Below are 13839 nucleotides of genomic sequence, written 5' to 3'. Positions count from 1 at the left end.
AGTCAGGCGGGAGTCGATAATCCAGAGTAGTGGGGCAAAGGTACAGGACTGCAGGCAGGCTCAGGGTCAGGTCAGGCAGAGGTTGGTAATCCAGAGTAGGGGCAAAGGCACAGGACGGGTCAGGGGCAGGCAGAGTGGTCAGGCAGGCGGGCTCAGAGTCAGGACAGGCAAAAGTCAATACCAGGAGAGTGAGAAAAAGGGAGACTGGGGAAAAGCAGGAGCTGAGACAAACCGGTGGTTGACTTGACAAACAAGACGAACTGGCAACAGACAAACAGAGAACACAGGTATAAGTACCCAGGGGATAATGGGGAAGATGGGCGACACCTGGAGGAGGGTGGAGACAAGCACAAGGGCAGGTGAAACAGATCAGGGTGTGACACCCACACAGTGACAACAGAATTACCTTTTTCTTCCACGTTAGTGGACTTTATTAAAATTAAAGATAATGGTCCAAAATAGAACAGAACAAAAATTTAAGAACATAGCAATTATCAAAAAGGACAATGAACCACCAGAGGACCACAGAATAATACTGGACCTAGTAAAACCTGAGATGAATTGTAAATGGTATAATGTTGAAATCAAAAAATGAGAAAATGATTCGAATAAGACATATATCAAAAATCAACAGTATAGCAATTGTACAACCACATATCAAATATGGATCAAATCCTGTAAACAGGTGAAACCAGGGGGGATTAAAAGGACTGTAGCTAATGTTGCTTTCCCAATTTAGAACCTTAGTACGCTGAAGCTGGTTTGAAACTGGTACCAGTATATATATAGGTTCCTTAAAGACGGCAGATAGTGAAGTTAAAACACCTGAGAGCTCTCAACTAAAGTCTTACAATCAATAAAACCTTGGGGCGCCCCAAAATTAATATAAAAAAGTTTGGTCCTTGGACACGGAGGGGTTAAACACAGAGGGGTTAAACACTAATGTTACCGTCCATCCAAAGGTGAACTGGACAGAGGGAGCGTAGCCAGCATCCGTCAACGAGAGGGCCAATGATTCCATGGGATTTAGCAGGTGAAAGTAACAACCAGAGAGCTCCATCGATGCCAAGAGGTAATTGAAGAACAACTGCAGGTAGCCGGTGATGATGTAGTCATAGATCATTAGGATGCTGATGGTAGAGTAGCTAGCTAGCTAGCTTAGCTAGCTGTACCAACTAGCTTGGCTAGCCAGGAGGTTTTTCATCTGTCTCTCGAGGATGATGGCGAATCCGGTGACTACAAAATTAAACAAGAATAGCGAGTGAGGAGCTGGCTACCCTCATACTGTCCCTCTAGCGAACTCTGTCGTTGTTCCCCAAAATCACCTCAGTCCAATTTGCGCACACCCGGCAAAACTCCCTCACAGTAGGGCTGTTGTGGTGAACGTATTACCGCCACACCGGCGGTCACGAGTCACGAAGGCAGTCAAATTCCCCATGACCGTGTAATCATGGTAATTAGGCTTCTTCAAGCTCCGATTATGCTACATTCTCCCTCTAATCACTCTGATATCAATGCAAATGTATTCTAAAATTGAATTACACACTTCATGGGCTCATGTTGCGCAACATTTCTAAAGGCTATGGAATTGCAGGAGAAAACAGAGTGATGGCTGTTTATAAAAATAGGAGGATCAGCTTTCTATAGGCTGACAATATTTATTTCTCAACTTTCCTAACATTAAGCACATTGCTTATATTTACAACAGGAGTATAGACTACCTGGCTAGCATGAAAATAAACCACAGGGAAAGCGTCCTCCATTCGCTATTTAAGTGCATAGATTACATGATGTACATCCCATCATTGTAAATAAGAATTTGTTCTTAACTTACTTGCCTAGTTAAATAAATAAAAAAATATATAAAAATACCGGTGCATGATAATGGTCCATTTTAAATCAAAGACGAGATTAAATCAAGAATAATCTGATGGGTGACAATATTAGCAAATTTTTTTCTATTGTGTTACTGACTGTACGTTTGTTTATTCCATGTTTAACCCTGTGTTGTTGTTTTTGTCGCACTGCTTTGCTTTATCTTGGCTAGGTTGCAGTTGTAAATGAGAACTTGTTCTCAACTGGCCTACCTGGTTAAATAAAGGTGAAATAAAATAAAAACGTATCTTTTTCCTCTTTCTCAAATGTTTTTGCTCTTTTGTACTTCTCTTAGCAGGTCTTTTACGGAGTGTTGGTCTACGTTTTGATCGTCATTCAACCCTTTGCTACCCTTGTGCCCTGACAATTTGTTTGGGTTGGGTGTAGGAACGTAGCGATCAGGTTGATTGTAGCGGTAGTCGGTTCACTTTCAATGTTCTTTATAGGTATTTTGACCGCCGTGGTTATTGGTATCGCGGTTTCGTGGTAGATACCTTTGTTGTGTGTCATCTCTCAACTCTTCTATCGCTGATAATGCACCCTCTACCTGGAGTGAGTGCTCCTGTTCAATATTGAAAACCGAGATGTCAGGGCTCTTAGCACGGCTCACTTTTGATGCCTCAAAAGCTGAGTTCTGAGATTTGCAAACCAACGTGGGCATACATGTTCGACAGAAACATTTTGTTTGAATGGTAGTAGCTATTCCATTCCTGTTTCAGTGAGTAGGCCAAAGTAAGCTGAACAAAGCCTATGATAGTATGCTTGGGGTGTTCACTCCCGAGCTTGTTTGACAGTGTTAGCCAGCGAGCTGTCGTGTTTGAAAGGCGCAGAACCACTGAATTCTATCTTCAAAGCCGTGGGAAGTTTCCCATAGTCGTTTTGCACGTGTTGCTCTTATAGACAGATGAACCTTGTCACCTGTCTATTCAAAGTTCGCTTCAACAGGTAAAGCCTGTCAGTACGGGTAGCCATCCCTGGCGTCCTGTATGTCTGCTAAGAACGTCTCAGTGTCGTTCAGCTTACCTGGAACGGGGGTCAAAGGTGCAGAAATGTTTGACGATTTTGTCAAGGCGTTCAGCACCAAGTGCACGGAGAGGGTTTGCTTCAACCTGTGGGGACGAATGGGCCAAAAGGCCGAGAGGAGAAGCCAAGCTTTGTTGGCGAGGAGGCGCCATATTACTCTGTGTGCCGAATGGCCAAGAGGAAAGACTGAGGGACACCTGAGAGAGGTAAAGTCTGAAACCTTGTGTCGTCTTCCCTCCTTTGTGTACTGAGCTCCGGATGCGAGCTTGATTGCTTTGTTGGGAAGTCACGCTGTAGCGCGTGACTGTTCTGGAGTTCCTCCAGGTGGTACCTAAGGGTGGTATTCTGCTGCATAGCACTTGAGTCCCCCTGGGCCCTTAGAGTACTTTTGTTAGACACTTGTGTCACACTGGCTTCTTTCGGCCTCATACTTATCTGTCATGGCTTGCAGGTAGAGGTCTTGAGTGCGGAGCGAGAGATTCAGTGATGAGATTTCCTCCGCTTGCTTAGAGATACATTTTTCCATCTTCCTCACCTGGGTTCTCTCATCACTCATTTGGTCAGTGACTTGAGTTCATGAGTTCCGCTGTTTTGTCATCCAACTTAGTCATTGTGTTCATTAAGTGATCATCTTTGGTCTGCAGCATTTGGACTAGAACATTATTGCTTTGAGGAACGTTCATTAAAACTGCATGCATGTTATCAAGTTGCGTGCCCCTGTTTGTAGATAACTTGTCAGATTGATCTAGTTTGGCATGGATTTTGTCGTGTTTCTTTTTGGCGAAATCGAGTTGTTCCTGTAAAAGACGATTTTGTTCCTGTAGAAAATGATTTTGTTCAAGAGTTGGTGCTCGTTTGTCGTCATACGTTTTTGCCATTTCTTTTAATTGTTCCATTCTCAAAGCAGTTCCCACGGCTAGCAGTATCTTTTCCTTTTCTGCTTTTGTTTCCTGGTTATCTCCACCTGTCCCTTGAGTAGTTGGAAGCTGCAAAAACGATTTTCATCAATTTATAGACGTTAATGAATCATCAATACTGGATCAGTAATGTGGTAGTTGGATGTCAATGAACTTGCAATGATTAATCATACCTGTATAGGCTATCATCTTAAAATGGCGCCGGAGCAGAAGGCAGACGTTTTACGTACCCCCAACCGATTGTGTTCGTTTATCTGCGTTTTTTGTAAATTATTTTTTTTACTATTTTTGTACATAATGTTGCCGCTACCGTCTCTTATGACCTAAAATAACTTCTAGACATCAGGACTGCGATTACTCACCACGGACAAGCAGAATTCTTTTTCTTATTTCAACGCTCTGACGAGCCTAAGGCGGAGGATATACGGCTCCCTCAGGAACAGGCCTTGACCTGTCCGGGTATCCTGGAAGGATATTGACCTCATCCCGTCAGTCGAGGATGCCTGGTCATTCTTTAAAAGTAATTTCCTCACCATCTTAAATAAGCATGCACCTTTCAAAAAATGTAGAACTAAGGACAGATATAGCCCTTGGTTCACTCCAGACCTGACTGCCCTCGACCAGCACAAAAACATCCTGTGGCGGACTACACTAGCATCGAATAGTCCCCGGGATATGCAACTTTTCAGGGAAGTCAGGAACCAATACACCCAGTCAGTCAGGAAAGCAAAGGCTAGCTTTTTCAAACAGAAATGTGCATCCTGTAGCTCTAACTCCAAAGAGTTTTGGGACACTGTAGGGTCTATGGAGAATAAGAGCACTACCTCCCAGCTGCCCACTGCACTGAGGCTAGGTAACACAGTCACAATTGATAAATCTACGATAATCGAGAATGTCAATAAGCATTTCTCTACGGCTGGCCATGCTTTCATCCTGGCTAGCCCAACTTCGGCTCCACACCCCCCGCAGCTACTTGCCCAAGCCTCCCCAGCTTCTCCAGGTAGCAGATGTTCTGAAAGAGCTGCAAAACCTGGACCAATACAAATCAGCTGGGCTAGACAATCTGGACCCTCTCTTTCTAAATAATTATCTACCTTCATTGTTGCAACCCCTATTACCAGTCTGTTCAACCTCTCTTTCGTATCGTCCGAGATCCCTAAAGAATGGAAAGCTGCCGCGGTCATCCCCCTCTTCAAAGGGGGTGACACTCTAGACCCAAACTGTTATATACCTATATCCATCCTGCCCTGCCTTTCTAAAGTCTTTGAAAGCCAAGTTAATAAACAGATCACTGACCATTTCGAATCCCACCATACCTTCTCCGCTGTGCAATCCGGTTTTCGAGCTGGTCACGGGTGCACCTCTGCCACGCTCAAGGTCCTAAACAATATCATAATCGCCATCGATAAAAGACAGTACTGTGCAGCCGTCTTTATCGACCTGGCCAAGGCTTTCGACTCTGTCAATCACCACATTCTTATCGGCAGACTCAACAGCCTTGGTTTCTCAAATGACTGCCTCGCCTGGTTCACCAACTACTTCTCAGGCAGAGTTCAGTGTGTCAAATCGGAGGGCCTGTTGTCCGGACCTCTGGCAGTCTCTATGGGGGTGCCACAGGGTTCAATTCTCAGGCCGACTCTTTTCTCTGTATATATCAACGATGTTGCTCTTGCTGCGGGTGTTTCCCATGATCCACCACTACGCTTGACGACACCATTCTGTATACATCTGTCCCTTCTTTGGACACTGTGTTAACAGACCTCCAAATGAGCTTCAATGCCACACAACACTTCTTCCGTGGCCTCTAACTGCTCTTAAACGCTAGTATAACCAAATGCATTCTTTTCAACCGATCGCTGCCCGCACCTGCCCACCCGACTACCATCACTACTCGGGGCGGTTGTGACTTAGAATATGTGGACAACTACAAATACCTAGGTGTCTGGTTAGACTGTAAACTCTCCTTCCAGACTCATATTAAACATCTCCAATCCAAAATTAAATCTAGAATCGGCTTCCTATTTTGCAACAAATTTGCTCAGACAGTCTGTGTTTAAGATACTATAAAGATATATTGTACAGATATATTGTTTTACCCTAATTCTGACTAAAACTACACACATCATTAATAATACTTTTATGATTCTAATCAATTTCATACAATTATATGGTTTCAGGGTGGAATTATTTCATCCTTATCTTTCAACATTTAAATTACTTTAACAGTACCCAGTGTCCGACAGAGCTGCAGGAGTTGTGACCCGTTTTTGTTGGTTATGTTGTCGTAGTTGTGTCTAGGGGGGCATATGGGGGAAAGATTGCTGTCACATCCAGGTAGGTGTTTGTCCCCCTGTGTGCTGAGGGTGTCAGGTTCTTGTCTTGTTCTGGCATTTAGGTCACCACAGACTCGTACATGTCCCTGGGCCTGGAAATTGTTGATCTCCCTCTCTAGGATGGAGAAGCTGTCATCGTTAAAGTATGGGGATTCTAGTGGGGGGATATAGGTAGCACACATGAGGACATTTTTCTCTGTTGAGATAATTTCTTTATTAATTTCTAGCCAGATGTAAAATGTTCCTGTTTTGACTAATTTAATAGAGTGGGTTAGTGGGTTAGCTCTATACCAAATTAGCATATCCCCTGAGTATCTTCCCAGTTTCACACCTGGTAGTTTGGTGGATGGGACTACCAGCTCTCTGTAACCTAGAGGGCAACCAGTGGGTCCATCTCCTTTATACCATGTTTCTTGTAGGATGACAATGTCTGTATTTCCAATTTCTTTGATGAAGTCTGGGTTCCTGCTCTTTAGGGCAAAGGCAGATGACCTCAGACCTTGTATATTCCAGGATGAGATAGTGAACGCTTTCTGTTCCATAGTGTCTAGTGTTGTTTTTGTGTTGTTTAGGCCAGGACCATTACAGTAAGTGTGAGCAGAGCATTTTGAGCATCTGATACATACCTCTTAGGTCGCAGGATGGGGCTTTGGCGGATGTAATAGTGGGGGTTGGGCCTGTTCCTCTTCTCACGGCCTGGTCATATGTCCTGCTGTCATATTGAGGTCCTTGCCGCAGGGGCGGGAGGCATGGGGTGGGCAGAAGGGGCATAGGTCTGATATGTCTCTCTCTCTCTCTCTCGCTATTTACTGCCCTCATAGCCCCGCTCTGCTAGCCTTGCCCTAACTGACCCAGTGTGGATGGCAGCCAGATACTGCCTTATCCATGCAAGTTGTGCCAGAGTGACTGAAGTCCACCTCCAGCCAATTTTGCAGTGTAGAGTTCTGGCAACAATGCCACCAAGGTTGGTCAATTTAGACCAAGGTTGGTCAATTTGATTGTCGTCGGGTCCATTTGTGTTCGGGTCTGATTATTGTCCTCTGGTCTGTTCTGGTTTGACTTTTTAGACCCATGAAGATCTCTAGGTCAATTCCATTTGAACTATGATAAATTCATCATTTGAAAAAACCTCATAGAAAATAATGGCATAATATCAATTTGTAAATATAATTGCAATGATTCAGCATTGACCCCAACCCAGGTGAGCACACTCCAGATGGGTTACTCAGAACCCACGGGGGGGAAATCCTGTAATTGGAGGGTAGCGTCCTCTGGGGTAGTGTGGGAGATGAGGTGGGCACAGTGTCCAAGTGGTTGTCTGCAGGGGGCATGCCAACCTCTGCCCAATGTGGAAAGGATTGGCAGGTTGGCATTTATTGGGAGGACAGCTCTGCAGGGTAGTCACGAGCTGGCACAGACACAAAGTCATAAGATCTTTTAAACCTTAACCACACTGCTAACCTTATGCCTTACACAAACCTTAAATTAACACCAAAAAGCACATCAGCACTGATTTGTCCGTCAGACTGCCAAATGGTGAAGCGTGATTCATCACTCCAGTGAACGCGTTTCCACTGCTCCATAGTCCAATGGCAGCAGGCTTTACACTACTCCAGCCGATGCTTGGCATTGCACATGGTGATCTTAGGCTTGTGCGCGGCTGCTTGGCCATGGAAACCCATTTCATGAAGCTCCGGACGAACAGTTCTTGTGCTGACGGAAGTGAGTTTTGCAACTGAGGACAGACAATTTTTACGCGCTTCAGCATTCGGCGTTCCCGTTCTGTGAGCATGTGTGGCCTGCCACTTCTCGGCTGAGCCATTGTTGCTCCTAGGCATTTCCCCTTCACAATAACAGCACTTACAGTTGACCGGGGCAGCTCTAGCAGGGCAGAAATTTGACGAACTGACTTGTTGGATGGTGTCAAGTTGAAAGCCACTGAGCTCTTCAGTAAGGCCATTCTAATGCCAATGTTTGTATATGGAGATTGCTTGTATGAATGAAAATAAGTGGATTACCGTAGACTTGTGCACTTTTGTATACTGATGTTTCCTCCTTGTCAGTCTGTGTCTCTCTCTTGGTCTGTATGTCTGTCTGCAGCCTTACTCAAATGGTCTCCATGTCAGTGATGAGTACGACGTTCCTCCTCTCCGACACTCCTCTCCCTTGCCCGCTCTCAACGGCAGCCACAAGTGAGTCTCTCCCGCAATATTGTCACACACACATACGTTGAAAGATTGCATGACTATTGAATCAATGGTCTGTTCATTTTTTGCGGCCAAGCTTTATGAATGGGTGTACAATATGTGTTTTATATATATTTTCACACTATGAGGTTGGAATAATACTGTAAAATTATGAAAATTATAATAATGCACTTTTAGTGTAAGAGCTGTTTGAAATACTGCCTGAAATTTCTGCCTGTTTTGGTGGGATGGAGTTTTGGCCTGCCTGCTGACATCACCAGGTGGTAAATTTGCTAATAGACCAATAAGAAAGAGAGTTCCAAACCTCTGCCAATAACAGCTAGTTTTCAGTTTTCCCCTCCTAGACCACTACCAGACAGTTCTAGCAAAAATCTTGCTTGAGAAATTGCTCTTTGCTAAGAAGCTATTTTTGTTTTCTTTTGACCATTTTAATTGAAAACAATCACAGTAAAGCACTTCATTGTTACCCTAAAAATGATTTGATATTGAGATAAATACACCTGCATTGGACCTTTAACCTTGAAATCAAATTGTATTTGTCACATGCTTCGTAAACAACAGGTGTAGACTAACAATGAAATGCTTACTTACAGGACCATCTCAACAATGCAGAGAGAGAAACAAATAGTTATAACACCAGGAATAAATACACAATTAGTAACAATAACTTAGTACTAGTACCCCCTCCCTGTATATAGCTGAGTCGATGTACAGGGATACAAGATAATTGAGGTAGATATGCCTTTTGTTAGTTACAGCGTTATTCTACAATTTATTAAATATTTCTTTCCTCATCAATCTACACACAATACCCCATAATGACTTGTCCCGAAGCCACTTCTGCGTTTTCTTGGCTGTGTGCTCAGGGTTGTTGTCCTGTTGTCCACCCCAGTCTGAGGTCCTGAGCGTTCTGGAGCAGGTTTTCATCAAGGATCTCTCTGTACTTTGCTCCGTTCATCTTCCCTCGATTCAGGCCAAAGAGTTCAATCTTGCTTTCATCAGACCAGAGAATCTTGTTTCTCATGGTCTGAGAGTCCTTTAGGTGCCTTTTGGCAAACTCCAAGCGGGCTATCATGCGCCTTTTACTGAGGAGTGGTTTCCGTCTGGCCACTCTACCATAAAGGTCTGATTGGTGGAGTGCTGCAGAGATTGTTGTCCTTCTGGAGGTTTCTCTCATCTCTACAGAGGAACTCTAGAGCTCTGTCCGAGTGACCATCTGGTTCTTGGTCACCTCCCTGACCAAGGCCCTTCTCCCCCGATTGCTCAGTTTGGCCGGGTGTCCAGCTCTAGGAAGAGTCTTGGTGGTTCCAAACTTCGTCCATTCAAGAATGATGGAGGCCACTGTGTTCTTGGGGACCTTCAATGCTGCAGACATTTTCTGGTACCCTTCTCCAGATCTGTGCCTCAAGACAATCCTGTCTCGGAGCTCTACGGATAATTCCTTCAACCTCATGGCTTGGCTTTTGCTCTGACATGCACTGTCAACTGTGGGACCTTATATAGACAGGTGTGTGCCTTTCCAAATCATGTCCAATCAATTTAATTTGCCACAGGTGGACTCCAATCAAGTTGTAGAAACATCTCAAGGATGATCAAATGGAAACAGGATGCACCTGAGCTCAATTTCGAGTCTCATATTAAAGGGTCTGAATACTAATGTAAATAAGCTATTTCTGTTATTTATTTTTATTCAATTACAAAAAAAATCTAACAAACTGTTTCCAGGTTATGGGGTATTGTTTGTAGATTGATGAGGAAAATAATGTATTTAATCCATTTTAGAATAAGGCTGTAACATAACACAGTGTGGAAAAAGGGAAGGTGTCTCAATAGTGTCCGAATTCGCTGGTGGTAGGGATACAGTGGCTTATCAACGGGATAGATAATAAACAGTAACAGCAGCGTATGTAATGAGTATAAAGCGATTGGTGCAAAAAGGGTCAATGCAGATATATTGGTTAACTATTCAAATCGAATCAAAATTGTGTGTGTCACATACACATGGTTAGCAGATGTTAATGCGAGTGTAGCGAAATGCTTGTGCTTCTAGTTCCGACAGTGCAGTAATATCTAACAAGTAATCTAACAATTCCCCAACAACTACCGAATACACACTAATCTGAAGGGGCGAATGAGAATATGTACATGTAAGTATATGGATGAGCGATGGCCTAGCGGCGTAGGCAATAGATGGTATAAAATACAGTATATACATGTGATGTGAGTAATGTAAGATATGTAAACATTATTAAAGTGGCATTATTTAGAGTGTGTTGTATAAAGTGACTAGTGATCCATTTATTGAAGTGGCCAGTGATTGGGTGTCAATGTGGGCAGCAGCCTCTCTGAATTAGTGATTGCTGTTTAGCAGTCTGATGGACTTGAGATAGAAGCTGTTTTTCAGTCTCTCGGTCCCAGCTTTGATGCACCTGTACTGACCTCGCCTTCTGAATGGTAGCGGTGTGAACAGGCAGTGGCTCGGGTGGTTGATGTCCTTGATGATCTTTTTGGCCTTCCTGTGACATCGGGTGCTGTAGGTGTCATGGAGTGCAGGTAGTTTGCCCCCAGTGATGCGTTGTGCAGACCGCACCACCCTCTGAGAGCCTTCCGGTTGAGGGCGGTGTACCAGGCTGTGATACAGCCTGACAGGATGCTCTCGATTGTACATCTGTAAAAGTTTGTCAGGGTTTTGGGTAACAAGCCATTTAACTAACTATTTAGCAGTCTTATAGCTTGGAGGTTGCGCCTTGTGTTTGGATGCCAAACAGTTTCCATACAAAGTGGTGATGCAGTGGGTAAAGATGCTCTCAATGGTGCAGCTGCACCATGCCGAAATAGATTCACCATGCCGAATCTATTCAGCCTCCTGAAGGGGAAGAGGCGTTGTCTTGCCCTCTTCATGACTGTTGATGTGTGCGGGCCATGATTGTTCCTTAGCGTTCTTGGGCACAGGGACAGGGAGTATGATGGGAGTATGATGGTCTGCTTGAAACATGTAGGTATTACAGACTGGGTCAGGGAGAGGTTGAAAATGTCAGTGAAGACACTTGCCAGCTGGTCAGCGCATGCTCTGAGTACGCGTCCTGGAAATCCGTCTGGCCATGCAACCTTGTGAATGTTAACCGATTTATAGGTCTTGCTCACATTGGCTATGGAGAGCGTGATGGTCTGGAAGAGCTGGTGCTCTCATGCACAGTTCAGTGTTGCTAGCCTCAAAGCGCACATGCAAGATATTTAGCTCGTCTGGTAGGCTCATGTCACTAGACAGCTCGCGGCTGGGTTTCCCTTTGTAATCCATGAGAGTTTGCAAGCCCTGCCACATCCAACAAGCATCAGAGCCGATGTAGAATTCTATCTTGGATCTTGGACCTGTATTGACACTTTGCTTGTTTGATGGTTTGTCCGAGGGCTTATCGGTATGTCTTATAAGTGTCCGGATTAGTGTCCCGTTCCTTGAAATGGACAGCTCTAGCCTTTAGCACGATGCGGATGTTGCCTGTAATCCATGGCTTCTGGTTGGGATATGTACATACGGTCACTGTGGGGACAATGTCATCAATGCACTTATTAATGAAGCCAGTGATTGATGTGGTAAACTCCTCAATGCCATCGGATGAATCCCAGAACAAATTCCAGTCTGTTCTAGTGGCCTTACTGAAGTACTCACTGGCTTTCAACGTGGCACCGTCATAGGATGCCAACTTTCCAACAAGTCAGTTCATCAAATTTCTTCCCCGATAGAGCTGCACCGGTCAACTGTAAGTGCTGTTATAGGGAAGTGGAAAAGTCTAGGAGCAACAACGGCTCAGAAGCGAAATGGTAGGCCACACAAGCTCACAGAAGGGACCGCTGAGTGCTGCACGTAGCGAGTAAAAATTGTCTGTCCTCAGTTGCAGAAACTCACTACCAAGTTTCAAAGTGCCTAGGAAACAACGTCAGCACAAGAACTGTTCGTCGGAATTTTAATGAAATGGGTTTCCATGGCCGAGCAGCCACACACAAGCCTAAGATCATCATGCACAATGACAAGCGTCAGCTGGAGGGGTGTAAAGCTCGCCGCTATTGGACTATGAAGCAGTGGAAACACGTTCTCTGGAGTGATGAATCACACTTCACCATCTGGCAGTCCGATGGACAAATCTGGGTTTGGCGGATGCAAGGAGAACGCTACCTGCCCAATGCATAGCGGCAACTGTAAAGTTTGGCGGGGGAGGAATAATGGCCTGGGCTGTTTTTTATGGTTGGGCTATGCCCCTTAGTTCCAGTTAAGGGAAATCTTAACGCTAAAGCATACAATAACATTCTAGATGATTCTGTGCTTCCAACTTTGTGGCAACAGTTTGGGGAAGACCCTTTCCTGTTTCAGCATGACAATGCCCTTGTGCACATATGCTAGGTCCAAACAGAAATTGTTTGTCAAGATCGGTGTGACGCAATGTTCTAAGGCACTTGCAGTGCTTGAGGCGTCACTACAGATCCGGGTTCGATCCAGGGCTGTGTCGCAGCTGGCTGCGAACGGGAGATCCATAAGGCGACGTACAATTGACCCAGCGTTGTCTGAGTTAGGAGAGGGTTTGGCTGGCCTCGATGGCCTTGTCCCATCGCGCTCTAGCGACTCCTGTGCGGGCCGGCACATGCACGCTGACACGGTCGCCAATTGTACGGTGTTTCCTCCAACACATTCGTGCATCTGGCTTCTGGGTTAAGTGAGCAGTATGTCAAAAAGCAGTGCGGCTTGGCAGGGTCGTGTTTCGGAGAACAGATGGCTCTCAACTTTCGCCTCTCCCGAGTCCGTGCGGGAGGTGCAGCGATGGGACAAGACTTGTAACTACCAATTTGGATATCATGAAATTGGGGAGAAAAGGGGGTAAAAAAGTACCTATAAAATAAACTTGACTGGCCTGCACAGAGCCTTGACCTCAACCCCATCGAACACCTTTGGGACGAATTGGAAAGCTGACTGCGAGCCAGGCCTAATCGCCAAACATCAGTGCCCGACCTCACTAATGCTCGTGGCTGAATGGAAAGCAAGACCCCATAGCAATGTTCCAACATCTAGTGGGAAGCCTTCCCAGAAGAGTTGAGGCTGTTATAGTAAGAAAGGGGGACCAACTCCAAATTAATAATGCCCATGATTTTGAAATGAGATGTTGGACGAGTAGGTGTCCACATACTTTGGTCATGTAGTGTATGTCGGGAAAACTTGATCCTAATCGAGGAGTCAGGAAATCCATCAAATTCCAGGCCTTTTCTCTTACATCCTCTTCCCCTCCACTCTTAGTGTTTTGTAGCTGATACACATGGCATTGTACCAATAATGTAATATGGTTGCTGAAGGATCCAGTCATGATTGAGAGTGGTTCTGTGAATGTTGGCTGCAGAATATCTAATTCCCTTTTAGCTGACAAAGACATTTGATTTGGTATTTTTCTATTGTGTTGCACAGTGAATGTTATGGGCAATAGTGCAGTGAAGCTATAATGG

The 13839-nt window shown here is 44.8% G+C and overlaps 1 protein-coding gene across 1 annotated transcript in view; it reads left to right on the top strand.

Annotated features, from left to right (window-relative positions):
- cblb (Cbl proto-oncogene B, E3 ubiquitin protein ligase) overlaps positions 1-13839 on the top strand; it is a 201502-nt gene that overhangs the window by 160259 nt on the left and 27404 nt on the right. Inside the window, exon 13 of the mRNA XM_039006030.1 lies at positions 8249-8340. Within this exon, the coding sequence (XP_038861958.1) occupies positions 8249-8340 (92 nt within the window). The remainder of the gene's footprint in view (positions 1-8248; positions 8341-13839) is intronic.

The sequence above is a fragment of the Salvelinus namaycush genome, chromosome 12 (genome assembly GCF_016432855.1).
Source record: "Salvelinus namaycush isolate Seneca chromosome 12, SaNama_1.0, whole genome shotgun sequence".
NCBI lineage: Eukaryota > Metazoa > Chordata > Actinopteri > Salmoniformes > Salmonidae > Salvelinus > Salvelinus namaycush.
The sequence above is the reverse complement of the archived record's forward strand: the minus strand, read 5'-3'. Positions and strand labels throughout refer to the sequence as shown.